Source organism: Furipterus horrens, unplaced genomic scaffold (genome assembly GCF_987537825.1).
Source record: "Furipterus horrens unplaced genomic scaffold, mFurHor1.1.pri manual_scaffold_7, whole genome shotgun sequence".
NCBI classification, from domain to species: domain Eukaryota; kingdom Metazoa; phylum Chordata; class Mammalia; order Chiroptera; family Furipteridae; genus Furipterus; species Furipterus horrens.
Genome location: NW_028327177.1, coordinates 138259008 through 138286142, shown reverse-complemented (window position 1 = coordinate 138286142; position 27135 = coordinate 138259008). Strand labels below are relative to the sequence as shown.

The following is a 27135-nucleotide window of genomic DNA, read 5'->3' as shown; positions in this document are numbered from 1 at the left end:
TCCTTCTCCCCATCCGCCAGCTGCAAGCTCTGGTGGGTTTTGGACACCCCCTTCCTGTAACAATACATCTCTTTTCGAATGCAAAGCATTTATTGCTATAAATTTCCCTCACTGCTTTAACTGTTTCCCCTCAAAGTGTGATGTGTTGTATTTTCATTTTTATTTCAGTCAATGTATTTTTATTCCCCTATTGACTCCTTTGGTCCTTGGATTATTTAAATGTATATAGTTCCTAGTTTCCAAGGAGTCACTTGGTAAGATTTTTCAGGCAAAGTTCGTTTACTATTTTATTATGTGCTCTTTCAGCTGCCGATTTCATAGTGAGGACATGCTACAGAGAGAGCCACGTCTTCTGTTATTGAAGGAGCCTGGGACTTGGTGAGCTGATTTTGTTGACATGGAAACATATGTGAAACCACACACACATGCATGCCCACACATACGCACATGGCATTCTCATACCCACACTTCACCAGCAGAGCTTGAACTCTTCTTTTCAAAAAGTAAGACTGATGGCAGGCACCATGGTAGACAAGAAACAGGAAAAAAGAATTAGGTCAGCACATCGCATCTCTGAAAGAATGAGGCCAAACCAGAAACCTCCAGTGGAAATATCAGATATTTCAGAGTTTGCGTTGACAGCAGACAAACTGTGTTTCTGGTGGATAGCAACACCTGCCCCTAAATCAGTGTCCTCCCGACTCCTCCATCCCTGCCCCCATCACCACAAGATCAATTCACTCGTTCTGCTTAGAAACCCTGAGAAAATGAAAGATGCTGCTCCATTTAACACAACAATGGACAGGAAATTCCAGGAACTGAAGAGGCATCAAAAAGAAAGAAAGGTATGTCCTGCAAAGCAATTCAATGTCTGATCGGTAACTCCCTTCCCAAATGGCCTCTGCTGAGGAGCACAGACAATATTGTATTTATGTTCATTTACAATAGATACAAACATATAAGTCTGTTTATAAAGTCTCCCTATCCATCTGATAACCATGTCTGTCTTCCAGGTGTTATAGTTTCCTTTCTTACGCTTAAACCATATACATTTAATTGTAATTTAATTATAATTTAATTATTAATTACAATTATAATACATGTACATACCCTGGCTGGTTTGGCTCAGTGGATTGAGCGTCGGCCTGTGAGCTAAGTGTCGCTGGTTCGATCTTCCAGTCAGGGCACATCAGAGAAGGAAAACTCTGACTCCAAAAAACCTCCGCTGCCTTGCGGCATACCTCTTCAGGGGAAAGGCTAAGGGAGTAAACCCCAACAGAAAATCCGGAGCCGGAGTCCCTAAGGCGGTTTGACGTTGTAGTCAACACCCGCAACTCCTGCGGCGCACCTGAAGCCAAGCTGTATTGACTCCGTCTTTCCCTTGGACCCTTCAGCTGCGAAGAGAGGGGGGGTCTGCTGCATGGGCAACAGCAGACCCTCCATATCACCCTGCCCAGGCTCTGTAGCTTCAGCTTCACTGGAGAGGACACTCCAGCGTCATCGCAAGATGTCGATTCAACACGGGAGGAGACAGATACCGTGTCACTCTCGAGTCGGACTGCACAACCATTCTCAGCGGTGCAGATAGACTCTTAAGAAGCTACACCATCATCTCTCGAGACGGACGGCTGCCGACGACATACCTGGCAGTGTCTAGGGTCACTCAGGAGCTGAGCCATAGGATGGGAACTTTGGGCTCTCAGCTCCAAATGCAGATCTGAGGGAGGGGACCTCACCTTCCCCATTGAAGCTAAGGACACCCAATCTGTTTAGATGAGGGCTTTGCAGCTTCGGCACTATTGCCATTTCAGTCCTTTTCTGTCATGGGAGTTCGTCCCGTTTGGCTACATCCTTGGCCTCTACATGCTAGATGTCATTAGCACCTCTCCTCCCAGTTGAAATAACCAAAAATTGCCCCCAATGAAAGCCACTTGTTTAGACATGTGCCTTCTCGCTTCCTGCTCTGGCCGCCATAAAAGCCACAATGCTTGGAGTCATGGCAGCCATCCTGCAGTCGCGAGGGGTGATGCCCCACAGGGGCTGGGGCTGGCAGGTGGGATAGGAAGGGCCCTGGTTCTTGGTGACATTGTCAAATCGCTGCACCAGCCCCAGCATTTCCTTCCTCGGGGAAATTAGCAGCCTGCCCCTATTTAAGCCACTGTGGTCACGTGCTCTGTCACCTGCAGCCAGGAGTGGCCTGGTGCATCCGAGGACCACCTTATTCCTGTACTCCCAACCCTTCACTATTCTCCAGTCAGGGTGAATTTCAGACCCCTTAGCTCAGCACCCAAGGGCGCTTGCCTCCCTCTCCTCGTTCTCACCAGTCCTCACCTTGGAGCACTTTGAACCAGCCCTGATTTTCACATTGTTGGTCTTCCCTCCGCCACGGTCCTTCCTCCTCTTCTCTCCTGTACATGTCTGCTCACTTTTCCGGCCTTAGCCCATGTCGTCCCCCCCCCCCCCGGAAGTTTCCCCTGCGTCTCTATGGGGTGGTTTTGAAACCCAGACCCAAATTAGTATTTAACACTCCTCTAACTGAGAGCGATCATTTGTCTCCCTGCGTGAGGATTCTGGCCTCTGTGGCTTCTCGACTCTGAACACCAAGGCAGAGTGCTAACTGACTAAACCAGGGGGAGTGTTGTTCTTTGCCACGCAAGGTGACCTTCGTGGTACGGACGTGCAGCGTGTGAGATGAGCTGGCCGGAACTGAAGGCATCGGGGAACCCAACTTGACTCAACTGAGCCCGACGCAGACTCGGCTGAGGCTGCTCATCCTTCCAGCCTCAAACTCTGAGGGTCCTGTGTCTTACACCACGCACCCCACCCGCTCTGAGTCACGGGGTGGCCCAGAACGCGCACTAGGGCCTGTGTTCCCCAACACCTGGCATTCAGTCCCCTGGATAACTCCTATTTGTCCTGCAGGGTTTTCTTTGATGTCCCCTCCTCTGAGAAGCTTTCCTGGCCTCTCCAAGGCTGCTGTCCCCAGAGTCAGTCCCTTACATTGCAGCCTCCACTCTGCATCTTCATTGCTCATTCCCACATCTGTGCGCCTCGAGCCTCACAGGGGCAGGGAACGTATGTATCCCCTTTGAGCCCTCCACAGCTAAGTTAATGCCAGACCCGATGTAACAGAGTCAGGGAGGTGGGTGCCGTAATTTTCTGCAATTTATATAAGGAAACCGAGGCACCATAATTCCATGGGCCCTGAATCCTGAAGTCCAACTTTGAACCGATGTCAAACTCCACAGCGCCAGGCCTCCTCCTGCGGAACCACCCAGACACTTGTTACACATGCAGGGGCCTGAGCCCCACTAGAAGACCTTATCTCCCTAGGTCTGGGCAAGGCCTGGGAAACTGCATTCATCACAAGCCTCACGAAGTGCGGTGTCCATACCAGCTCCCAGCTAAGAAATGATGGCTGTGCTCCACGAGCATAAGGAGCATCCAGAGCTCTACAAGGTCCAGCCTTAGGTGCCTGCCTCTCTGAATCACGAACACATCCCAGATTTACTCTTCTCCAAACTCTTGTTCTCTGCCAGGATCGCTGTCACCACCCTGCATCCCAACCACAAGCAATGGAGGGGGTGAGGAGAGGGGGCCCTCCTGCTCAGGATGAGCTGGCACATGCCCCATGCTGCAGCGACATCCCCACAAGGCCCCTTCCAGAGGCCCTGGAGCAGGCCAAGAGGCCCCAAGCTTCTCAGGGGTCCGTTTAGCCATGAGCGCTACCAGAAGGGCGCAGAGACTGCATCCAGAACTCACCACGCGTTGCGAGCACACACACCCCAGGGTTGAGTTCTCTGGCTGCCCTCTGACCCTCCTCCCACGCAGTGCTGGTGACCCCAGAAGTGCTTTGCTCTGCAACCTGGGAAGCAAGGCGGCGGTGGGGCCAGGGGCAGCCCCAGCCAGCCGCCCACGCTGCCCCTGGTCTCGGTGCGAAAACCCGCGAAGCAGACCCACGCGTGGTCAGGTGGGCAGAGTGTGCCTCTCAGGAAAGGGCCTCTTCCTGGAGTCAGTGAGTTTGCTGTCACCCGAGGTTGAAGGGGTTGTCATGTGAAGGTGTGGTAGGTGGCCCAGAACGGCTAGGCTGTCTCAGCTTTGCTATGAAGCCGGCAGGCCAGCACCTGGGGGGATTCCCGGCTGTGCTGCGAGTGGAAGCTGAATCGAGAAGCCTCCTCTCTTAAAGCCACATCAAAGTGAAGTTGCTGGAGCATCAGCTAAATTCTTGGTGATGATAGTTTTCACAGGTTACCCAAGAGTGTGGCGTGGCTGGAGGTAGGATAGGGATTTCCCCCTAACCGCTGTTATGTGCGTGGTCTGATCATTGCTGGGCAATGAAGCACCCGAATAGAGAGGCTTAAAATGAGAACCATGTTGTTATTTCTCATAATGCTGCAGCTTCAGCACTTGAGCAGGGCTCAGCCTGGTGACTGTTTGGTGTGTAGTATCAGCAGAGGTCCCTTGGGGCTCCTGAGCTGGGGGATGGGCCGCCCCAAGGCAGCTTCCTTCATGGGTGGCCGGTTTTTCACAGAGGAGGCTGCAGAGCTGGGCCCAGACACTCCCACGTGGTCTCCCCAGCAGGGCAGCCTTGTGAAGGTGGACTTCGTAAGTGGTAGCTCAGGGGTCCCAACGGGGATGTCCCAAGGAATCCCACTGAAGGCTGCAGGGCTTCTTATGACCTAGCAGTCCCAAAATGTCACTTGCACTAATTCTGTTGGTCAGGCTAGTCCCTAAGACCAGCTCACATTCAAAAAGAGTGGAATTAGACCCCATCACTCCATGGAAAGGGTGCTGAAATATTCACACTTGTGTTTATTCTTCTACACAGGAAGAGAGCTAGGAAACACTTACTAAGCTCGTTGTGGGGATTTTTTTACTCCATGCATGTTTGCTGAGCGCCTAGTACGTGCCAGGCTCTGGAACAAGACAGAACGTGGTCCCTGTCCTCACAGAGACTGTAGTCTAGACAACAATCTCACAAACAGTGACACGGTATCCAGCAGGTTAGAAGTGTTCCGTACATGTTGGCCGCTGGCATTACGATTGTGAAACAAATCATAATTGGATAAAAGTGCCATAAGCAGAGTGACGCTTTGAAGAATGACAGGGTACAAAAGAATACAATCAGCAAAGAGCCTGACATATTCAGGAGGGTGAAGCCAAAGCCCAGGTGGAGGAGTCATGAACTAGGGGGAGGGTGACCAGGACAGCTTTCGGGCAGCGTGGCGGGCAGGGCTGTCTCTCAGTATGACCCGCTGAAATGGTGACGGTCCAGGTTTTAGGAATGAAAGTTTGGATCACCCCTCGGTCAAAGAACCATAACCAGCTAAGGTACTTGCTGAGGGCAATGAGACTATGGGACAGGTAGTGGAGGAAGGCAGCTGTAATCCTGCCTATGACCACACGGCCAGATGCAGAAATGAGAACCATAACTGGAAGGAGTATCTCTTCCTTATTTTGTTAGGAATATGTCTATATACATATGTATTAAGTAAATAAAATTTTCTTCCCTCTTGTCCTCTAACATAAAATATATTAATAACAAATAACTTGACATTATGTATTCAAGTTTTGGGATATCCAGGAAAATAATGAATATCATTTAAGAACTTTGAAACCTCTCTGGGAAAAGGATAGCAAGATAGCTGTATCATGTTAGGTAGACGTATGACTTTGTTATTGTAAATGTGTGTATATACATCATTATAAATGTATCTATAAATATATGTGTATATTTTAAATATATATCTATAATTTATATCATATAAATTATATATAATATATAAATGTATATATAGTTTCTATTATAGAAAATACATGATTTTAAATGTGTCAATACATAATTTAGAAATATTTCTAATTATCATATATATTTTAATACTACTGATTCTCTTTCTCTGGTAGAACCCTGACTCACTCATACCTCAGTAAAACTGAACCAAAAAATAATCTTGGCAGCCGCAGTGGTCGTGGGTAGTTGGATCTTGGTCAAGTGAAAGTGAAAATGAGCAGACACTTTTCCTCTTTTTTGCTAGAAGTGGGAAACGTAAACCACACGCTACACAGAAGTAAAAGTGAGAGTCCTTTACCTCTCGGTTCCTGAAGCTGGGAATCAGGAACTGAGATTTCCCTTCCAGAGCCCACCAGCAAGCTGGTCGTGTGCAGGCTGAGATGAGTGGACCTGGCCCCAGAGGCTGTCCAGAATTAACAAGACTGAGAGTGTGGGGACCCATTGCTCTTCCCAAGCTAGTGAACAACCGGGTGCAGTGCTCAACACTCCGCCTATCGGCAGGATCTCCCTCCACTACTGGCCTTCAGGGATGCCCCAGAAGGAAGCTGCCGTTCTCCCCAGAGGACCACCTTTGGGTGGCATCTGCAGATCATGCAGTGCCATCCACAAACCACACATGAGTTCTTCTCTCCTCAGTAAACTGACGTAGGGGATTCCTCAGGAGGCCACACACGTTTGGGCTGGGAGCGAGCAGGTGGTGCAGACAGAGTAGGGGCCACGGGCATTGGGGCCACTTCCTCGTGTAACTTACTTGTGCTTTCAGGGTCTGCTTGGTCCCAGTTTCAGACATAACACCTCCAGGTGATGATGACTTGGTGGGTCACACGGAGGTGAAAGGGCTGCTTCTACGGGCAACTTCGGGGTTCTGTGCCCCCAGTTTCTTGGGGATCTTCTCGTATGCTCCCATTCCCATGTTCAGGATCTCTTTTTTTCCTAGTCGATGCCCTCACTTTACCAGAAGACACCCGGCAAGGTTGTGGAGTTGATTTGCATTATAGTTCAGCCACGGCAGGTTGCAAGGTGCTTTGGCCTCTGGAAATCTCAGCCTGGTGGCTACAGGAGATAGGATGTCTTTAAAGACAGACATGGAAGTTTTCAAGTCATTGATGCAGAACTTGAGCGGACAGTCTGAAGCCCTGAGCTAATCCTTTTTTTTTTCTTTTTTTGCTTACTTTCTCTAGAACAGTGGAGAACCACCAGTCAAAATCGTTCATTATAGACCTTAGTTTGACTTAAGTGTTCTGAGGCACCAAATACACCCGGAACCTTGCCTTTGTAAGTATCTGATTAAGAACACGTATCGGCAATAGTTTACATATCTCTGTTGCCACATCACATCCTCAGTTCAGGCAACCATGGATCTGATGTCCGGCTCTGTAAATAAGCTTGCGTTTTTTACAACTTTATATAAATGGAATCACACAGTGTATCCTCTTTCCCATTTCCTTTCCTCAGGTCGTTTTGAGATTCAGTGTGTTGTAGCATGTAAGAGTCTGTCCCTGCACCCTTTGCTAAAAAGGCTCATCTTTCCCCGTGGGTGGTCTTGGCATCCTTGTTGAAACCACTTGCAATCATATTCCATTTATCTATCTACCCTTATAATCTTAAAAAAAAGAACAAAATTGGAGAGTGCATACTTCCTGACTTCAAAACGTGCTACAAACTTACAGGAATCAAAACAGTGTAATGTTGGCGTAAGGATAGACCTAGAGAATAACGGAATATAGTGTGAATATAACTTAGAGCTCAGAGCCAAAACTGAAAAGCCCTAGGCATGAAACATAGGTACACATCTTTGTGACATTGAATTGGACAATAGTGTCTAAATATGGCACTAAAACCACAAAAAACAAATTTATAAATTTACCTATATCAAAAGTAAAAACTTTTATGCGTGAAAGGATACTACCAACAAATTGAAAAGGAACCAGAACGGGAAAAGTTATTTACAAATCACATATCCTATCAGAGATTAGTGTCCAGAATATATAAAACAACGCTCACAATTTAATAATAAAAAGCCAAATAACCCAAAATTTAAAAAGGCAAAGGTTCTGAATAGATACTTCTCAAACAAACAACAACAACAAGAAACAACAACAAATGACCAATAAGCACATGGAAAGATGCTCAACATTGTTATTCATTAAGGAAATGTAAATATAAATCATAATGAGTTACCATTTCATACCCTATAATGTTTTTTTAAAGAAAGGAAACTAACAAGTACAGTATTGGTAACTATGTGAAGAAATTGAAACTCCTGTTCAACTGATAGGAGAGTAAAATGGTGTAACTTTGTGGAAAACAGTTTGGCAATTCCCCAAAGAGTTAAACATAGAGTTACCATATGACCTGGAAATTTTACTCCTGGGTGTCTACCCAAGAGAATTAAAAATACATATCCACCTATAGTAGCCAAAAAGTGAAAATAACCTGCATGTCCTTCAGCTGACGACTGGATAAGTGAAATGTGGTTGAACCGTACAATGGAATTATTCAGCCACATGATTTCATCATAAAAAGGAATGGAGTATGGACACGTGCCGTAGCATGATGAACCTTCAAACACTGTGCTAAGTGAAAGAAGCCAGTCACGGGAGGTCACATATTGTTTGATTCCATTTGCGTGAAATGTCCAGAATAGACAAAACCATAGAGGGAGAAAGTAAAGAGTTAATTAGTGGTTGCCATGGGATGGAGGGAGGTGGGAGTGGGATTGATTACTAACAAGCCTGGGATTTCTCGGGGCGGGGGGGGGGGGGTAGTGATGGAAATGTTCTGGAATTGGATAATAATAATGACCATACAGTGTGACTATGCTAAAAACCTGATGAATTCTACAATTTAAAATAGTAAATTTTATGTTCCATGAATTTTATCTCAATTTAAAATAATCATAATTATATATAACTGCTACATGAATCAAATACAATGTTTGATAAAAAATACAAATTAAAAAATACATGATCCTTTAACATCCCTTTTAACTGAAAAATTACCCAAATCTCTCCTTGTAGACGACCCCTACATTGTCCACCCCACCTGCCTATGGAGATAGATTGGGTACCAGCTCTTCTCTGTGTGACCAGGGCTATAGCCAGGTTCTAACAAGGGGTCTAGGGTGGCAGGAGGGGGGTTGGTGGTGGATCAAACCAGGAAGGCTGGCGGTGGGAAGAGGAGGGACGAGTAAAGACTCCATCTGCCAGTCTGTACACCTTCCCCCCGCCTCCTGGACAGAGCGGCTGTTGCAGTTTCTTCAGGCAAAATCCAGGAAGCAAGATTTCTGCCTCAAGACGTGGAAAGAGGTGTAGATATAGGTGAGTTCCTTTTAAAGTTATGTTTTTCTCTAATGTTTCAAATATTAAACCGATTTCGTATTTCTTGGATAATCACCACTTGATCATGGTGTATTATCCCTCTTAAATATATTGCTGGGTTCATTGGTCATGGGTTTTGTTTCTATTTTCATGAGGGACTGTAGTCTATAGATTTTTCTTTTTTTTTTTTTACTGCAATATTTTTGTCCAGCTTTGGTATCAAGATGATGCTGTACACATGAAACGATTTGGGAAGGATTCTTATAGTTTATGTAAGATTATGTATGTCTTATAGTTTATGTAAGATTAGTGTCATTTCTTCCATAAATGTCTGACGGAATTCACTAGAGAAATCATCTAATTCTGGAGTTTTCTTTGGGGGAAAGTTGTTTTGTTTTTTTTTATAGTTAACTAAATTTCCATAATAAATGCAGGACACTTCAGTTTGCCGTATTGTTTCATATCAATTTTAGTAAGCTGATTTTTTTAAAAGCTTTTTCCATTTCATTTAAGTGGTTGAATTTGTTAGGATAAAATTAATATAACAGTTCATTTTTATTCTTTTAAAGGATGTAAGACCTGTAGTAATTCTTTCATACCTACTGTTCACAGTTTCTGTTCTCTTTCTGTTTTTACTCAATCTAGCTGGAGTTTTAGTACCATTACAAATATTTTTCAAGCAACCAATTTTTGTTTTGTACATTTTCTCTCTTTTTAAAAATTATCTATGTCTGTTTTTTCTTCTTTTCTCTCTATTTCCTCGCTTCTACTTCCTTTGAGTTAAACCTGTTCTTCTCTTCCTAGTTTCTGAATCGCCAATTTTAGATAATTGATTTTGGACCTTTCTTCTTTCTAATTAAAGCATTTAAGGCTATAAAGTGTTCTCTACGCACTGCTTCAGTTATGTCCCATTAATTCTGACATGTGCTATTTTCATTATCATTCAGTTTGAAATATTTTACCATTTGCCTTGTGATTTCTTCTTTGACTCACAGATTTTTTTAGAAGTTGTACTTCCAAAATATCGAGGCTTTTCTAGATATCTTATTGTCAGTGATTTCTAATTCCTTTTGGGCCTTTGACATCATTTTCTTTTTCTGCTGAAATTCCTTACCTTTTCCTTCATGACGAATATTTCTCCTTTATTCCTTTTGAGCATTGTTAAAATAGTGGCATTTTCATCCTTCCCGCAAATTCTAAGACCTGGGCCATCTCTGAGTCAGTTTCTTGCTTGTCTTTTGTTCTGCGTATGGGCCGTATCTTCCTGTTTCTTCACGTGCTGAGTAATTTTGTATTGTATCCTGAAGATAGTCAGAGCTGTGCTGTGGAGACTGAATTCTGTTTTTATGCTTCTGAAAAGTATTGATTGTTTATCTGTTGCTTGTCGGTTTAGCAGACAGTTAACGTGGCTGGCTCGAACTCTAAACTCTGTCTCCCCCGAAGTGGGCAGCAGCTCAAATCTCAGTTCAGTTCTTTTAGCTTCCATTGGGGCGTTCCTGGTCCAAGGGTCAGCCAAAAATTTCCGTGGCAGAGATACACACGGAATGTGGGGCCCTTGCCCTCCAGCCCTTTCCTGAGAGAGCAATTTGCTCCACTGGCGTCGTCTCTTTTGGATCCTGTTCTAGGAGACGAGGTTTCTCAAACAATCCTGCCATCAGGACTTCAGCATTTTATGGGAGGCAGGAAAAGAAAAGGGAGAGAGAGAAGGAGGAAGGGGGAAGGCAGACATAGTAAATGCTCACTAGATGTTTGTTGAAAAAATTATGGAGCAACTCTGGGATCATTAGCTCTATGTTATAAATGAGGACCTAAGTTTCAAAACGATTCAACTTCTTGCCCGGGAACATGGTGTAGAGCCAGAATTTGATCTCACATTTTTTGAATCCAGTTTCATTTCTTTTTCCTACACCTAGGTGACTGGTCTAGCTTAGTGCTGCTCAAATACCAGTCTTCAAGGAGAAAAGGAACTTACGACAGAATATAAATTAATTCCCTTCTTTCTTCATCAAGAATATCTTGCTAAGCAAACAATGCTAAGCAAACTAGAGTATGCTTCATGACTCTATGTTCTGGTAGAAGTTCCTAATCTTATTACAAATAATTCGCCAACTGGTAGCAGGTCCACGGACCATGCATTTCTGTGATACGAATTCTCTTGCACCCCAGCCTAACCACATGGCTTTAAACCCCATGTCTGGATCATTTCAGATGCCCTTAGTGTCTAGATGGAGCCCTCAGGCATCCCAGAGTCTACCACCCCTTGGGATTACGATCTTGAGAGCATTATGTGTGAGCTGAAGAACTTCACCTTCGCCACCTTCAACACCACCATCCTGTACTCCCTGGTGTTCCTCTTCAGCCTGGTGGGCAACAGCCTGGTGTTGTGGGTGCTGGTGAAGTACGAGAGCCTGGAGTCCCTCACCAACGTTTTCATCCTCAACCTGTGCCTCTCGGACCTGGTGTTCACGTGCCTGCTGCCCTTGTGGACGCTGGGCCACCACTGGGGCTGGCTGCTGGGAGACTTCTTCTGCAAGCTCTCCAACATGCTCTTCTCCACCAGCCTCTTCAGCAGCATCTTCTTCCTGACAATCATGACCATCCACCGCTACCAGTCCGTGGTGAGTCCTCTCTCGTCCCTGCGAGTCCACACCCTGCGATGCCGTGTGCTGGTGACCACAGCGGTGTGGGCAGCCAGCCTCTTGTCCTCCATCCCTGACACCATGTTCCACAAGGTGTATTATAATTCGGGAAATTCAAATTCCAAATGCGATTATTCGGAAAACAGGTGGTTCCTAGCCTCGACCTACCAGCACGTCGCCTTCTTCCTGCTCTCCATGGGGATCATCCTGTTCTGCTACACGGAGATTCTCAGGACCCTGTTCCGCGCGCGGTCCAAGCGGCACCACCGGACAGTCAGGCTCATCCTCACCATCGTGCTGGCGCACTTCGTCAGCTGGGCCCCCTACAACCTGGTCCTGTTTCTGCGGACGCTGCAGACGTTCAAGGTCATGCAGAGCTGCGTGGTCCTCAGGCAGCTGCACTACGCCTTCCTCATCTGCCGCAGCCTGGCCTTCTCCCACTGCTGCTTCAACCCCGTGCTCTACGTCTTCGTGGGTGTCAAGTTCCGCAGGCACCTCAAAAGGCTGCTCCAGAACCTCTGGCTCTGCCGATCGCAGGCACCCAGCCCTTCCCCGCCACTGCACTCCCCAGGTGCCTTCCACTATGACGGCGCCTCCTTCTATTAAAAGGGAGTTCGGTGCTGCAGGGTGAGATGGACAGAGGAGCTGGAGGGGGAGCAAGGAGAGGTGGTACAGGAAGGGGCATTGCAGGGGGCACAACATTGGGGGTGCTAAAGCAGCGGGGGTGGGGCGAAAGAAATACATTACACCAGGTGGTCCTAGGTGCTCCCTGTTCTGCAGGAAAGAGAGAGGCTCCCCGCCCGGAACTTGTATATTGCTGTTGAGAAAAACATTTCTTGGATTCTGAGTTTATTATTCATTTCTTCATTTACTCATTCATTTAGACGTGGATTTCTTATCATTACTTAGTTCAGAAGGTTCTAAACCATGAAGGGATTCCCTGAAAGGAACATTCTTCAAGGCTTAGTGAGGGGCTGAAACTCACTGTGTGTGATGATGGCGCAAGCGACAGCCGCTGGCAAGACGGTCCCTCCCATTCCTGACTGTAGGGCTGTCCCAGCTGATTTCGGAGAGTGTTGGTTCTGTATTCCTCAGAATGAGACTGTCTGCAGGACCAAAGTAACCACAGTCTCAAATAAGCGTAGTCAGAATGAAATCTGGAGTGTAAAAGCCCTCAACTGGACTGGAGATCTGTTCTGTATCCATAATTCCAGTTTCTAGCACATGAATTGTCCCTTGCATATTTGGTCTAGAAGGCTTTTAATGAAAAAGAAAATGAATGCCGTAAGTGCTGCCTTCTGCACGAAGCATGTGTTTGGAGGATAGAAAGATGAACAAGGCCCGTTGCTACCCTCCAGGTGCCAGCAGTCCAGCTCTGAAGGCCCAGATATGTAAGCACCCACCGTGGTGAAGGCACCCAAGGTGAAGGTGCCCCCAGCATCCCATTCTCACCAGGTGGATATTGAACAGACACTTCAGATTCATCACTTTCCACCTGAAATATCCTCCTCCTGCTTGATGGCCCCGGCTTCCCCTCCAGTCGCTCAGCCTGCAAACTTGGGCCATCTTCAAGCCCCGCCTTTCCTTTCCCTTCTCTCCCATGGCCAAGTCCCACTGACTCTGCCTTCCCCAGGTCTCTCAGGGTTGTTCTCGCCATTGCATGCCCATGGGCTCATCCCCAGATGGCCTCACTTCCTCAGTGTCTTCCTGCTGCTCATCTCTCTCCCCACCAGTGTCCTCTGCATTGAAACCAGGTTCTCAAAACCCTTAGTGGGCTCCTTATGACCTACAAATAAAGCCCGAACACCTTAGAAAGTCCTTGAGGCCCCTACAATCCAGTGCCAACTGACTTTTCCTTTCTAATTCCACCCTAAAGCCCCACCCCCACTAACTTTGGATGCAACCACAAAAGACCACTGGCTCTTTTGCAAACATCCTTCTCCCAGTTTCCTCTGGGCCTCTGGCACGCTGTCACCTGGGCCTGGGCACACTTGTCCTTCTGCTCCCTAATCTGTAAGCCCCAGCTGAAAGGCCAGCTCCTTCAGGAAGCCCTCCCCAATCTTCAAATCAAGGGAGCACTCTCTAGGTTGTCCGGGCACTCTGCTTGTCCCCTTGAAAATGTCATGTGTCACCTTCTACCACATGTCATAGTTACATGTGTGTGTGTCTTATCTCCTTATCTTAACTGACTGCAAACACCAAGCATGGGCCCTGGGGCTCTATCACTGTGTTCTAAGTGGGAGCAGAGTGACAGCTGTCATTCTCCTTCCAATTTATGCTTTTTAAGGAGCTGTGCCCCAGGGCACTTTCTCCCTTCCTTGCCCCAGGCTGCTTCTTTATAGGTACTAACCTTTCTTCGATCGTCTACACTCAGAGTCCATTGCTTAATCTTCTCCATGGCAATGGCTCTCCTTGACCTTGCTTTTCAGTTCACCGGACGCATGCCGCCTCTTACACGCTTCTGTAACTTTGCATTGAAGCACATAGAGAAAAGCCACCCTCTGAAATGTCCCAGATACGCAGACGGGTCCCAGTCTGTGAACCTGGTTCAGCCTTTGGAAAAGCTCCCCAGGTGGTTCAGACATGCACCCTAGTCAGAACCAGTTGGCTGCCCCTCCCTGAAAATGAGAATTTCAGAATCTTCCGCATTTCCTTGAGCAGGACTTTGCATAGTCACCGTGGCACTCGGTCTGTGTTTGTTAAATAAAGTAGCTACTCCTACAGCCCTGGGCTAGAGCCTCGGGAGCTTACACAGCATTTCCCCCCTTCGGTTCCAGCTTCAATTTCAGCGATCTGGTTGCCACTGGGTGGCCAGCCGTGGAGGAGTTTGACCTTGCCGGGGAAGAGTGAGGGTCTAATTTTAAGAATTAGGTCATACCACCTGCTGGGGAGGGCTGGGCAGGGCACCAGAGAAGCGACTAGCCAGCCAACAGGTGGGGCCATCACTCACCCCGGATGGGAGAAACAGCAAAAGAAAGGAGTTGGTTCCAGGGTCCGAGTTAAGCCTGTGGGCTTCTGTCGGGCTAATCATTCAGCGCGCTCTTGAACTGAAAGTGTTAAACTTTGGTTCAGCTTTTATTTAGATGGCAGGCTGAGCGCAGGGAGCAGAAGGACAGGGGTTTCCAGTTCACACATCCACTTGGTTAAACCAAAGCCCCATGAGTTTTGAGCCCACTCTTCTAAGAAGGCAGATTTGGTCAGGTCTTGTATCACCACAGAGCATGGCCTTTGAGAGATTTGATCCATCGTCTCCTGACCATTCCTTCAAATCCCAAGATGTGTCTCCAAATATTTCTTCCAGCACATATAGCCGTATCCCTAGGAGCACTTCATTAAATACAATCATGTTCATCTCTTTACATTTCTAGTGATGGTTTGGCATTCCTAATAATAGACCAGCCCTCAGAGTGATCTTTAACCAAGAGTCCTCTCCTAATCCAGCTCCTTGGGAATCCAAGGGGAAAGGCATGGCGACAGAGAGCTATAAACAGAAAGAGAGAAGGACATCGTGTCAGAAAGGGAGCGTGGGTGAGACCAGAGACCACACTCTGCATCCTCTGACCACCCCCTTCATTGGCCGCAACCTCCTGCTTTCCCCTCCCTCCACCCACTGAAACCACTGTTCAACCTCAGCCGGACTCTTGTGGGACCACGGCTCCTCCAACAGTTGAACAATAATGTCCTGGACCCTGGGCTGCAGACCTGCACTCCTGGGACCTAAAAGTCCCCAGTGGTACCTAAGAAAGATCTTCTTCACAGCATTTCCATCTCCACGTTCTCTCAAACAAAAGCAAGAGGAGAGACACCCTGCTGATCTCCAACTAGGAACTGCGTCTGAGCCCAGGGAAGCCCCCGACCTCAGTTGACCCCAGCCGGAGTGGAACTTCCTTGAGAGAACCATCTGGGTTGCATGTCTAGAACCTGCCTTGGTGCCCTGAAATATCTGTGGTTGGTTGAGTAAGTGGATAGGAGACCATTTTTTGTTTATTTTTTTCTACTTCCATTTCCTTGCCTGATACTTTTTTATATTACATCTCCTAGTCAACTCCTGGTACCACCGTGGGCTTCCCATGAGTTCTCCTCTAGAGCCCCCCAGCACAGACATCCCCTGGTATGTTGAGCTCCTGATGGCTCTCATTTGGAAAAGCTGACAAAGAGACCCACAAGTATAGAAAGTCCAGAAGAAAAGATTCCCAAAGTAAACTGGCTGAGAAGGCTCTTGGAATTTGAACCCTGGATCCAGACCCCAAATCCACCCTCTGTGACCTTGGGCCTCTCAGACCTCAGTGTCCTCATCTGTCAGATTGTATAAGTATCAACAACACAAAGACTCTACCCTCACAATGGAGGTACACATAGGGTCACGTGTATAAAAGTCCTTGCTTTGTAAATCATTCAGCCGCAGACTACTATGAATTACTATTATTGTAATCATCGTATAAAAACAGAAAGCATCATTGTATCATATCCACAAATAAATTTCTACCCAAGATTATTACGTAAGACTCCTAAACGTTCTCTGCTTATGGGGGAAACTGGGTTAGGATTTGGGGTGAAGGGGGAGATACAGAAGAAGCATTAGTGTGGAGCAAGCCTGTGTGGGTCAGGATAGTGGGAAATGGGCTCCATTTAGGCCTGGAAAAAATGACCTGAGGCCAAGTCCGTCCTGAGCGCCCTGTGGTGCAGTTTTCTGTTCCCATCTCTCCTTGGGCCTAACACCCAAGTGTTCTGTCTCCAAGTTCAGGGCTTTTTTTCTATCTCATGATCCATTTGTTTCTGAACAGGAACCTTCCAAAGATTGTCTCTCCAACCAGAAGGAATGATACTGCTTCCTGCTGGGAATTTCAGGCGTCCTGAAACGTTGGTGGGTGACACTTTGCAGGTTTGGGGAGGAGTTTGCGAAAGGGAAGTAGGAGTATCCTAACTCCTTGCTAGGTTATTCTGAGAACAGGTAACCCCTGTATAACACGGTGGTTAGGTTCCTAACAAATGCCGTGTTATGCAAATCCGTGTTATATGAAACAAAAACTAGTACAAAAAGGGGGGTTAGGTTCCAAAAACTTAAAAAACATACTATTATATTTTTATAATTAAGAGAAATATCTTTATTAAAGCAGTCTTCACCAAAACTATTACATATTAATATGAATTAAGTAATGTTCTCTTCATCATCACTACTAAGGTCCATTAACCGAATGCGTTTTCTTTTTGACAAGATATCCTCATCCTCTGAACTTTCTTCGGCATTCTCTTGATTTCTATGCTCTACTTTTTGCAAAAAATCTGTTATTTTAGATGCTTGCTTTTAACTGAGAGGTCTTTATAAATTCATTATACGGTGCTAAGTGCTTTTGAAGTTCTCTCTTAAACTTTGTGCTCCTTTTAGTGCAAGGATTTTCATTTAAGAAATACAATTCTAACTGTTGGGCTAAGTCTAGGCCTTTCTTCACACTTTTTGGAGTAAACTGTTTCACTTCTTCATTCTCATCAGTGCTGTCATCCCCTTAGTTATCTTGGCACATTCCTGATGTCATTTCCACCAAAACTGCTTCATCAGTTTCTTCTTCTACCGCACTTCCTGGGTATCTTCTACACTCATATCGTCAAAACCTTCCCCCCTAAAGACTTAGCAAGTTCTCCTATTGCATCCATCCTGTTTTCTGCTGGCTCGATTACATTTTCACTTTGAATGGACTCCGGCCATGTATTTTTCCAACAAGCATTTAATGTTGTCAGTTTTATTTCTTTGATGGATGAGTTTATTAGATTAATACAGTCCAAATTTTTATCACGTTCAGTATTATACGGGGATTTTCCTAATTTCATGTTGTACGGTTTTCCCCAATTCTCTAACCGTGTTAGAGTGAAATCGTGTTACAGAAGTACCGTGTTATATGGGGGATACCTGTACCGAGCTCCCCTCTCCACCGTGGATGGGGTCAGTCCAGATTTCAGGTGTGAGATTGTCGCAGTCCCCTCCCACACAACCTCCCCAGCCCCCACAAAAGCAAGTGTGGCCAGAGGGCCCAAAGGAGGACAAAGGCGGCCCAATTCCTTGACTTCAACTATTTCAGAAAATCAGTCTTGAGCGTCACTCACAGTTAGAAGAAATGGGAGACAGATGGGTGTGAGAGATTGGATGATTGCAGGGATTAGAGGCAAGGGAGGGGGCTGAGAGGAGGAGATGTGGACCTCCAGGTGGTTCCTGGCCTCATCTATAGAGGGCCCGCTCTGTGCCAAGCCAGTGCAAAGCCTGCGTTGGGAGGAGTGAGCCGGCAAAGATGAATGAACCCCATTCTCAAGCTGGTCAGCTTCTAGATATTCCCATTTGGGGAAAGGTTTCTGTAGGATTTCTCTAGCCCCAGGGAATTCCTGGCCCTTTTTCCAGATAACCTGAACAAACCTTCTGGACTAAGAGAAAATGACCTTACCTGATTGTCCACATAACTGCAAATGCACACCTTAAACATGTCATTGAAACTATTCCAAGGAACTTTGCAATGAACTATGGGAGTTTGGAGAAGGAAGTACCCACCTGTAGCTGCTGCCCACACTTTAATTATGACAATCTGCCTCTGGTCTCATCCAACAGTAAAGAAAATATAAGTTAAAAAAGACCAGTCATACCAAACATTGCTAATTCTTCAAAGTATCTTCTGCTTATTTCAAAATTAGAGGACCCACAACTGTTGGCCCCAACAGGAAGTCACTCCCACTTTTCTGGCTGGGACCTTCTCAAGGCACTTTCCCTCCCTCAGAGGTTGTTTTTTTTTTTTTTTTTCAACTTCATCAGAGGGGTTTGAACTCAGTGATCTCAACGATCCCTTCCCATGATTAAAAAATAAAGTCTATTGGCCTATAATGTCATGGGTTGCATATCCATTAGCTTTGGGCATGTTATGAGTTGAATCGTGCCTCCCTCCTAAATTCAGATGTTCAAGTCCTAACCCCCTGTACCTCTGAATGTGACCTTAGCTGGAAATAGAGTAGTTGCATATACAATGAGTTAAGATGAGTTTGTACTGGGTTGGGGCAGGCCCCTAACCAATATGACTGATGTCATTATAAAAAAGGGAAAGTTTGGACACAGACCCGGACAAAGGGAGAATGTTGTGTGAAGACTGGGGTTGTTCTACCAGAAGCCAAGGGGCAGCAAAGATGGCCAGCAACCACCAGAAGCTGGAGGGAGTCGTGGAACACATTCTCCCTCACGGCCTCCAAAGGATCCAACTCTGTCAACCCCTTGATCTCTTAGCCCGAACAAACCAGCACAGAGCACAAATTTCAGTGGGTGTGTGGGGAATTCCAGTGCATCTCAGATGCCCCCAATAAGGTTTCATTGTCTGTCTCCCCCAGACAGAAGTCTGCACCTAACTAAAGACACATATAGGAGACCGGAAACTTCCTCAGGTGTGACCCACAGAAGCTAAGTTTGCTTTTGGAAGACTATCCTTTGGGATTTTTAATTTTTTTAAATTCACCTGACAATCCCTTTAATTAGGCACGTGGCATAGACACCTGCTTGTGGTACACGGCCCTTTGAACTCCTCACCTTTTGTGAAAGAAAAAATAGAGCAAGTTCTAAAATCATTGGCTGCCTTGCTGATTACATCCTGGTGTGTGTTAATAGAATTCATACCATAATAATCATTATTGTTGCTATTTTAAGTGCATCCTGTGTGCTAGGAATTTGGGAAGCACTTCATACCTATTACAGCATTCCTTCTCACAACACTTCCTCACCTGACCGATGAGGAAGCAGACACAAGGAGGAAAAGTGGCCTGGCCGGGGTTACACTACTAGGAGGTAGCCAAGTTGGAACCCCAATGCCACCTATTTGATGGCAAGACTGGCCAGCTAACCACACCCAAGTATGACAGAGTATGATCTATAGTGTTCCTTGGGAATCAACAAGAAAATGATTTTGTTATTACTTTTCCCACATGCACACTCTAAGAGAAGATATTATTGCAGATAAGCATTATTAATGAATACATTTTGTTCTATTGAGTCCAGCCTCAGAGTGCTTTGCAACTTATAGATAGAAAATATAACTTGTGAATAGGCACTGGACTGAGCGTGGGGCAGAAGTTAGGAATGGAAGTTCATTCATGAACGCGGTTTTTGAGCACTCCTTCCAAGTAGATTCCAGTGTCAAGAAGTGAGGGAGATCAAAAGACGGGACATTAGACCCAGCAATATATAATGGTTTTTATTTAGTCCAGCATATCAAAAATATTATTTCAACATGTCATCGTCATCGTCAGCAGCCGTCCGTCTCGAGAGACGATGGTGTAGCTTCTTAAAGAGTCTATCTGCACCGCCGAGAATGGTTGTGCAGTCCGACTCGGGAGTGACACGGTATCTGTCTCCTCCCGTGTTGAATCGACATCTTGTGATGACGCTGAAGCTACAGAGCCTGGGCAGGGTGATATGGAGGGTCTGCTGTTGCCCATGCAGCAGACCCCCCCTCTCTTCGCAGCTGAAGGGTCCAAGGGAAAGACGGAGTCAATACAGCTTGGTTTCAGGTGCGCCGCAGGAGTTGCCGGTGTTGACTACAACGTCAAACCGCCTAAGGGACTCCGGCTCCGGATTTTCTGTCGGGGTTTACTCCCTTAGCCTTTCCCCTGAAGAGGTATGCCGCAAGGCAGCGGAGGTTTTTTGGAGTCAGAGTTTTCCTTCTCTGATGTGCCCTGACTGGAAGATCGAACCAGTGACACTTAGCTCGCAGGCCGACGCTCAATCCACTGAGCCAAACCAGCCAGGGCTTTCAACATGTAATCAATATAAAAATATTCATCTTCCATTCTTTTTCGTAACGTCTTTGGAAAACAGGTGTATTCTGCATTTAAAATACTTGCACAATTCAACTCAAACTAGCCACATTTCAAATTCTCAGAAATCATGCATAGCCAGCTCTGCTTTCAAGAGAGATCCCAGACACGTGGCTTGCAGACACGCAGACCTGCAACATTACAAGGCTTAACCTACGGCCCGCAGTCCTGAAAGACCAGCGGGAGTTGTAATCCTCAGCTCTGCGGAGCATGCCGGGAGTTGTAGTCTGTGCCCTTCGGCCCGTGGGCGTTGTACGCCAAGGACTTGTGGAGCATGCCGGGAGTTGTAGTGCGCACCCGCCTGTGGCTGGGTCTGCGTATCATGGCCGGGTATGCTGCGCTCTGAGTCTTCCGCTTTGCCCTAGAAAGTTTCGGTTCTGCCCAGCGGTGGACCCACAAGCGCGTAAGTGCTGCCGGGGGACGGCGAGACTCTGGGGGTGCCTAGGCTGCTCTCGATCCCCGAGCGGAGAACTTTCTTCCAGTTGCGGCTTGTCACCTGTTGCCCTTTCCGTCCCTGCAAATCCCGGGTCTCCCAGACCCTTCCCGACCCTTGGCCCGCGGGCCTGGGAGGTGCCTCAGGCGGGTGAAACTGGCCCTGGAACCCAGGCTGCCTCTGGTGACCAGTTGGAAAGACAGACCCCAGCACCAGCTCCAAAACCCCCAATGGCCGAGGGGCCGCGGAGGAACCCACCTGGGGGGCGGGGGAGGGGCGGCGGCTGTCTTAGGACAATCCTGGGACGGTTTCAGGCCCAGGAGGGCAGGTCCCCACGTTTCTGCTGGCATTGTCCCAGAGGCTGCTGACCTTAAGCCGCTGGCTCCAGGCTCAGCTGGGCCAGGACAGCCCGGACCTTCCCTCTGCGAGACTCCGCTGGTTCCCTGGTCGCTCCCGCTCCTCCCCGAGGAGGAGAGTTTGTTCGTCCCGGGACGTCCTCCGGTTGCGGCCCACTGTGCTCTGCCCACCGCCCGGGGCGCCCAGCGGCGGGGGCTCGGGACCGCCCGGGCCATCTTGCCTGAAACACCACCTGTGGCTTCGTGGGTTGTGTCTGGTGTGGCTGCTCCGCACTTGATGGGGTCCCTGCTCTTCAGAACCTAGGCTGGGGGCTGTAGACAGGGGGCTGAATTTTATGTTTTCATGAGAAATCGTGCGTGGTTGACACAGGAACCACGTGGCTCCCTGTGAACGCATCCTGCGATGCCTTTTGTGACTCTTCACTGTTCCCATTGGCCGCCCCCTCCAGAAAAAAAAAAAAACCACCTAACAGCACTAAGTGGCACTGCTTGTGTTGGCCACAGACTCGGCTCCTGTGACTGCAGCAGTTTCCTTTTCCGAGGGAGAAATGGGTCAGGGGCCCTGCGGACAGGATCAGGATGTAATCTGCTCGCTTCCCTGCTGTGGCCGCCAGCCTGTGGGTCTCTGCGGCAGGCTTAGCTTCCCTGCCCGCTGCCTAATGCGGGCGCTGCTTTCGGGGGCTCCCACCCTCTGAAGGGGTCCCAGGCTCAGTGACCAGAACTGCCCCTAAATGACTGAACGCCCTGCGCCAGTTGCGGGCCACGATTGTGATCACCCCGGAAAGCTGAGTTACTTGACTCAGAGGTGGGCTGTCGCCTTCTTAGGTTAAAAGGATCTGAACGGGTTCTTGCTTGAGGAAACGGGTTTTCTGCTTCATTTCGTTTTTAGATGGTTCTCAGTATTTTATTAGGAAAATAGGTAAACGTAGCATCTTTGCACGAATCAGATCGTGAACATATGCCCACCTGTTAGAGTCTACAAGTAAAGTTTCACGTCGATGATTTTTGTAGTTGCCCCTCTAGCTGTTCCTTGCGGCTGGTTTTGGGGCACCAGCATGGGTTCAGAAACCACACGTTTGACCCGATCCTTTGGGGGCAGGATGGTTCCCACAAATGTGTGTGATGAGAGGAACCACTTAAAACAGATGCCTGGGAGGAAAAATTATCCTCTACCCTTTAAGGTTCTGCTGGTTGGACTCGTAATCAAAGCAACACGAGGCAAATTAGTAGGAGGAAAACAGTTTAATAACATGTGTACCTCCTGTATACATGGGGAGACCCGGGAAAACTAACTCACCAAGATGGCGGAAGCCATCACCTTAAACACCACCTTTGGCTGAAGACAAAGGCAGATGGTGGGGGGTGGGGGGCAGTTCGGGGAGGTTACCGGGAGAAGCCGGATGAAACCAGCGTGCGGTTGTTATGCAGATTGAGCCCTGCCTTCTCCATTGAAGGTAAAAGCAGGCCTGATGCAGTGGGGGAGAAACTCCCTGACCCTGGGAGGTTTCCCTTACACAGGAAATGTCCTTTTGCGCCTGATAACGTCCAGGCTTTCAGAGCTGCTGCCACATTGCTGTTGCTTAAAATTAACTGGCTGAAAAGAATCAGTATCCCCAAGAGGCATATTTTGGAGTGGTGCACTCTGCTCCCCTTCAAGAGCAAGACGGGAGCTGCTGGCAACTCTGACCCGCGCCGGTCACCCAGGCCAGGGACCGCTGCCTCTGGGACACACAGTTGCACGCTGGGCGGACCCTCCTTCCCTCCAGGGCAGAGGCTTGGCTGAAGGGTAAGGTCTGCTGGCGATTCCGGGGACACCGTGGGAGACTCAGGACTCGAAGGCAGAGGAGGCGTGTTGTCTTACTAGGCCTGTGGTCGCGGGGTGAAAATCACAGCCAGGAGCTCGGTGTGCAGCAGGGACGGCTCATCACCCGGCCGGCGGGGGCCCGAGGCCACCCGTGAGCAGACAGGAGTGGAGTTTGGCCGTGTCAACATCTGTCCACCCAGTGGCTGAATGCCATTGTCGTGCTCGAAAGATAAACTCTGTTTCCTGTTTGTAACCTCAAAGCCAGTTTGTGTTTGTTGCTGGTACAAAGGCCTCTGTTTGAACAACTAAGTCAGCCAGTAGGGCGGGTATTGGATTGTTTCCATGAGACTGTGTTTACCTTCTTGCTGTTTTTAGATGTGTCACTGGACTGTCCCAGTAATAAGAGCTTCGCCGTCAGAGCACATGGGCCCGAGGCTTTTAGAAGGTGAGGATGGCGGAGATGTGCTGGCTTGTGCAGGAGGCCCGTTTCCCCTCTTCCTCACACTGAAGCCGGTCAGCCTTGAGGGCTGTAGGGACCGACCGCGGGGGTCCTTCCTGTCCCTGCGGCGCTGGTTGGCATTTGAAAGCCTCTTTGTTGCTGAGCCGGGGCCTGTTTTCAGGGACGAGGGTGTGGGCACCAGTGTAGTGATGAGAACCTTCAGTCCAGTGCCAGTACAGTGGCCCTGCGGCTGGTTCAGGGGCTCAGGTGCAGGTTTGACCAACCATCTGGGGCGGGGCGGGTAGTGCACCCTCAGCCTGGGGCAGAAAGCTGTTAGGGAAACCCCTCGCAATTGAGAAGAAAAACCTGAAGCAGAAGAAGCATTCCAAGCAAGTCATTAGCATGCGAAGGGCTGGGCCGAGAGAATCCCCAGAAGAGGTCCAGGATGGGCTGGGCCACTCCCCAGAGGTGGCGACCCTTTAACGTGGAGCTGGAAGGAATTTCTTCCCGCTGAACCCGGAGCCCCAGTTGCTTTTTCCAGGGCACCCGCAGCCTCGGTTAGTCAGGTAGGGGGCCCTTAGTAGGATCCTCGGCCAAAATTAGCTGCTGAGAATGTCTGCTCTTCTCTTTCCCCGTCTCCTCTGTGAAGGAGGGTAAACGGTATCCTCCCCTCATTGTACCTAAAAAACAAATGAACAAACACACAAAAAAGCCACCCCACCCCCCTTCACACACACACACAAGGTAGGAGGAGGTCAAATAACATCCTCAGGACAGATAGATTTGCTAAAATGGCCTGAAAATAGTTTAATTTTGTTTGTGGAGCAAGAGTCAATGGTTTGGTTTTGTCTAATTCATTCATTCATTCAATAAGTACTTTATTGAGGGCCCTCCATGTGTCAGAACTGTGCTGGGTGCCGGGGAAATAATGAGTAGCTGGAGCTTGCAGACAAGTGGGAAAGACAGATGAAACCAGAAATCACAGCACTGGCGAACAGCCACCGGAGTAGAAGGGAGAGTCCCCTGCAGGGGCAGCTTAAAATCACGAGCAGGGAAGAGTTTGTTGCCTCTTGTGTTGACCTGTTTTCATCAAAGTGCCTCTCAGGCCTCAAGCCGTCTCTGTCATTTGTCTGGAAGCTTATCGGGATGTCTGCTGTCTGCTTCTCTCTGCCGGAGCATGAGTTCATTGAAGGTCGGGGCTCAACTGGCCTGGTTCACGGCAGTAGCCCCAGCTCCTGGGTCAGGCAAGCCCTGTGTGGCCAGCAGGTTTGTTTGCTCGTTTGGGTTACCTGCTGTCCGAGGCCCCACCCACCCACCCGGTGTATGACTTGGGACCATTGCTGTTTTCCCACGTGTGTGCGGTTTGTGCTGTTTGGGGGCAGCAGTTAGGTACCCGAGCTCGTCCTTACTTGTTTGTGCAGCTCTTCCAGAAACTGCCCAGATTTTCCCGCACGCGTGGCATCGTGGCCTCCTGGACGCTTTCCCGAGCTCTCTGATGGCACTGCAGCCCTGAGAACCGATGTGCAGCCCCTCCTGGGAGCAGCTGTCCCCACTTCCTAAAAAAAATATATATATAAAAAAATAAAAAATGTCTTTCCCCAGACCCAGAAGCAACACCTCCCATCCACAGGTTCCTTTTCAGGGGGCTAGACCTGGGGCTGGTTCTGTGTGTGTTCCAGGGCAAGTGACCGAGAAACCTGAAATTATTGGTGGGAAGCGGGGGTTGGCAAGAGGACTTTGAAGAAATGATCGCGTCTTCCTCCCCTTTCAGGAAGGGAGACGGCCGCAAGCAGGAAGGCGTGCTGGGGAAGGATGGCTCAGGCGCACGGCTGGTCAACATTTTAATGACAGGTCTGAGGGGTGGGCGGGGTGGCCTCATGTGCTCACGGGCGCTGCAGTGTCTGCCTCTGCGCTGGCCTCTGACAAACTGCTGGGCCCTTGCCCAGGCGCCTTCTTGAAGCTCTAGGTGAGGACAGCGCCCTGCCCACGGCCCGATTCAGCGCCGAGCCAGCAGGACCGGGGGCCTTCCAAGCCGCAGGTACAGCCCCGTGCCCCCCCTCCCCATAGGTGGGAACTGGGTAGATGCTGTTGGGTGCGCTGGACCAGGCCAAGGCAGGAGACTCTTCCAGAAAGGCTTTCTGCTTTGACCCGAACTTGTTAACATCCCGATGTCCTTGGTCTGGGTGGGATTTACAGCTGCCGTGTGCCACCTTGTTTCAGAGTGGGAGGAGCCCGTGGTATGGCACCCTCTCTGGGTCACTTCTTAGTTATTAAGGTTGTCTTTCATGCCCCGAACCTCCTCCTCCCCTTCTTGATCCTTCATATCTGATGTGGTTACTCAGACACTGTATTGTTCCTGCCGGAACCCATTTCTGGGCAACATGAATGCTAGTCATTTGCACCGTAGTGTAAATAAGCTTACGCGAGTCTGTTCTTGTATCTTAACTTGGCACTAAACTGCTGTGTTTACTATTCAAGGCATTTAGGGCTTCTGGGCACGTGTAGGAGGAATTACAAGGTGGGGGAAGATCCTTTACCTCTCAAATAGTAGCTAGGCCTTGGCTAGGTAGTCAGGCAATAGTCCCAGGTAATAAGAATTTTTTAGTCCCTTTCATCTTTCAGAAGGTTGGATGTTTTTCAGACATTCTGGCTGAGCTTAAAACAAAATTTTGAGTTGCTGGCAAGAGAACCCAGTGTTCTCCCAAGTGGTTAGTAGCAGAATTGAATTGGATTGAATTGTGGAACCACACGGTAGGTGTCAAAACTGGTTCCTGGTGTGAGAAAAAGCCACACATTTGGTGTCAGAAGTGTATGAGGTTAAAGAACAAAAACCCTTCATCCCTCAACCAAAGGGCAGGGCTATCTGGGGACACAGGAAGTGGACCATAGTGTGGAGAGAGACAGTGCCCCTTTCTGTGTCTTCCGTTGATTAACAGCGACCTGAGACCAAGGAAGAGGGAGGGCACAGTGCTAAGTCCCATCCTTTCCAAGTCCGTGGGGTGACTGCCTTTCAAGGAAGCTCTGACTCCCTGAAACCTTGTGAGGTGGAAGCCCACGGTGGCCCCCAGGCGCAGTGGCCAGGTCTGTGTGACTCGTTACCGTGGTGGTGACGCGGGCTATTTGGGGATGTGGCTTGTGGAGTCAGCTGCTGGCACAGCTCACCCCGTGACCCGGGAACTTGGCTCCAGCTGAGCACACGCGGGGATCAGGCAGAGAAGGCCTCCTGGGCCCCGGCCCACGCAAGGGCAGCTTCACCAAAGCGCCAGGAAGCCTTGAGGGCGCATATTTATGTCTGGGCTCAGGCTTCTCGTGCCAGGATGCCAGTTCAGTTTGCAGACGTTGTTTCCCTCATGCCAGACTCCAAAGACGCCTGGTTTCTAGGAAGTCCAGCTGGTTGTATAGTCCATGTGTTGTCCTGGCCAGAGCCTGCCAGGTTACCCCAGGGTCCGTCGTTCCAGGCTCCACCACCTTCGTGCATGTGCATGCAAGGCTTACCTCTTCTCTAAGTAAACACACAG

At 48.5% G+C, this 27135-nt stretch overlaps 2 protein-coding genes across 2 annotated transcripts in view; both read left to right on the top strand.

The window, feature by feature from the left end:
- The first annotated feature begins 9037 nt into the window (after positions 1 to 9037).
- On the top strand, positions 9038 to 12427 carry XCR1 (X-C motif chemokine receptor 1). The gene is made up of 2 exons (XM_090283061.1): positions 9038 to 9111; positions 11320 to 12427. The coding sequence occupies exon 2, from the start codon at positions 11337 to 11339 to the stop codon at positions 12354 to 12356; it is 1020 nt and encodes a 339-aa protein (XP_090139187.1). The 5' UTR covers positions 9038 to 9111; positions 11320 to 11336; the 3' UTR covers positions 12357 to 12427.
- An 8443-nt stretch (positions 12428 to 20870) lies between these two features.
- The window catches only part of FYCO1 (FYVE and coiled-coil domain autophagy adaptor 1), a 68021-nt gene continuing 61756 nt past the window's right edge, over positions 20871 to 27135 (top strand). Inside the window, exon 1 of the mRNA XM_090284630.1 lies at positions 20871 to 20988. The gene's annotated coding sequence lies outside the window, so the exon portion shown is untranslated. The remainder of the gene's footprint in view (positions 20989 to 27135) is intronic.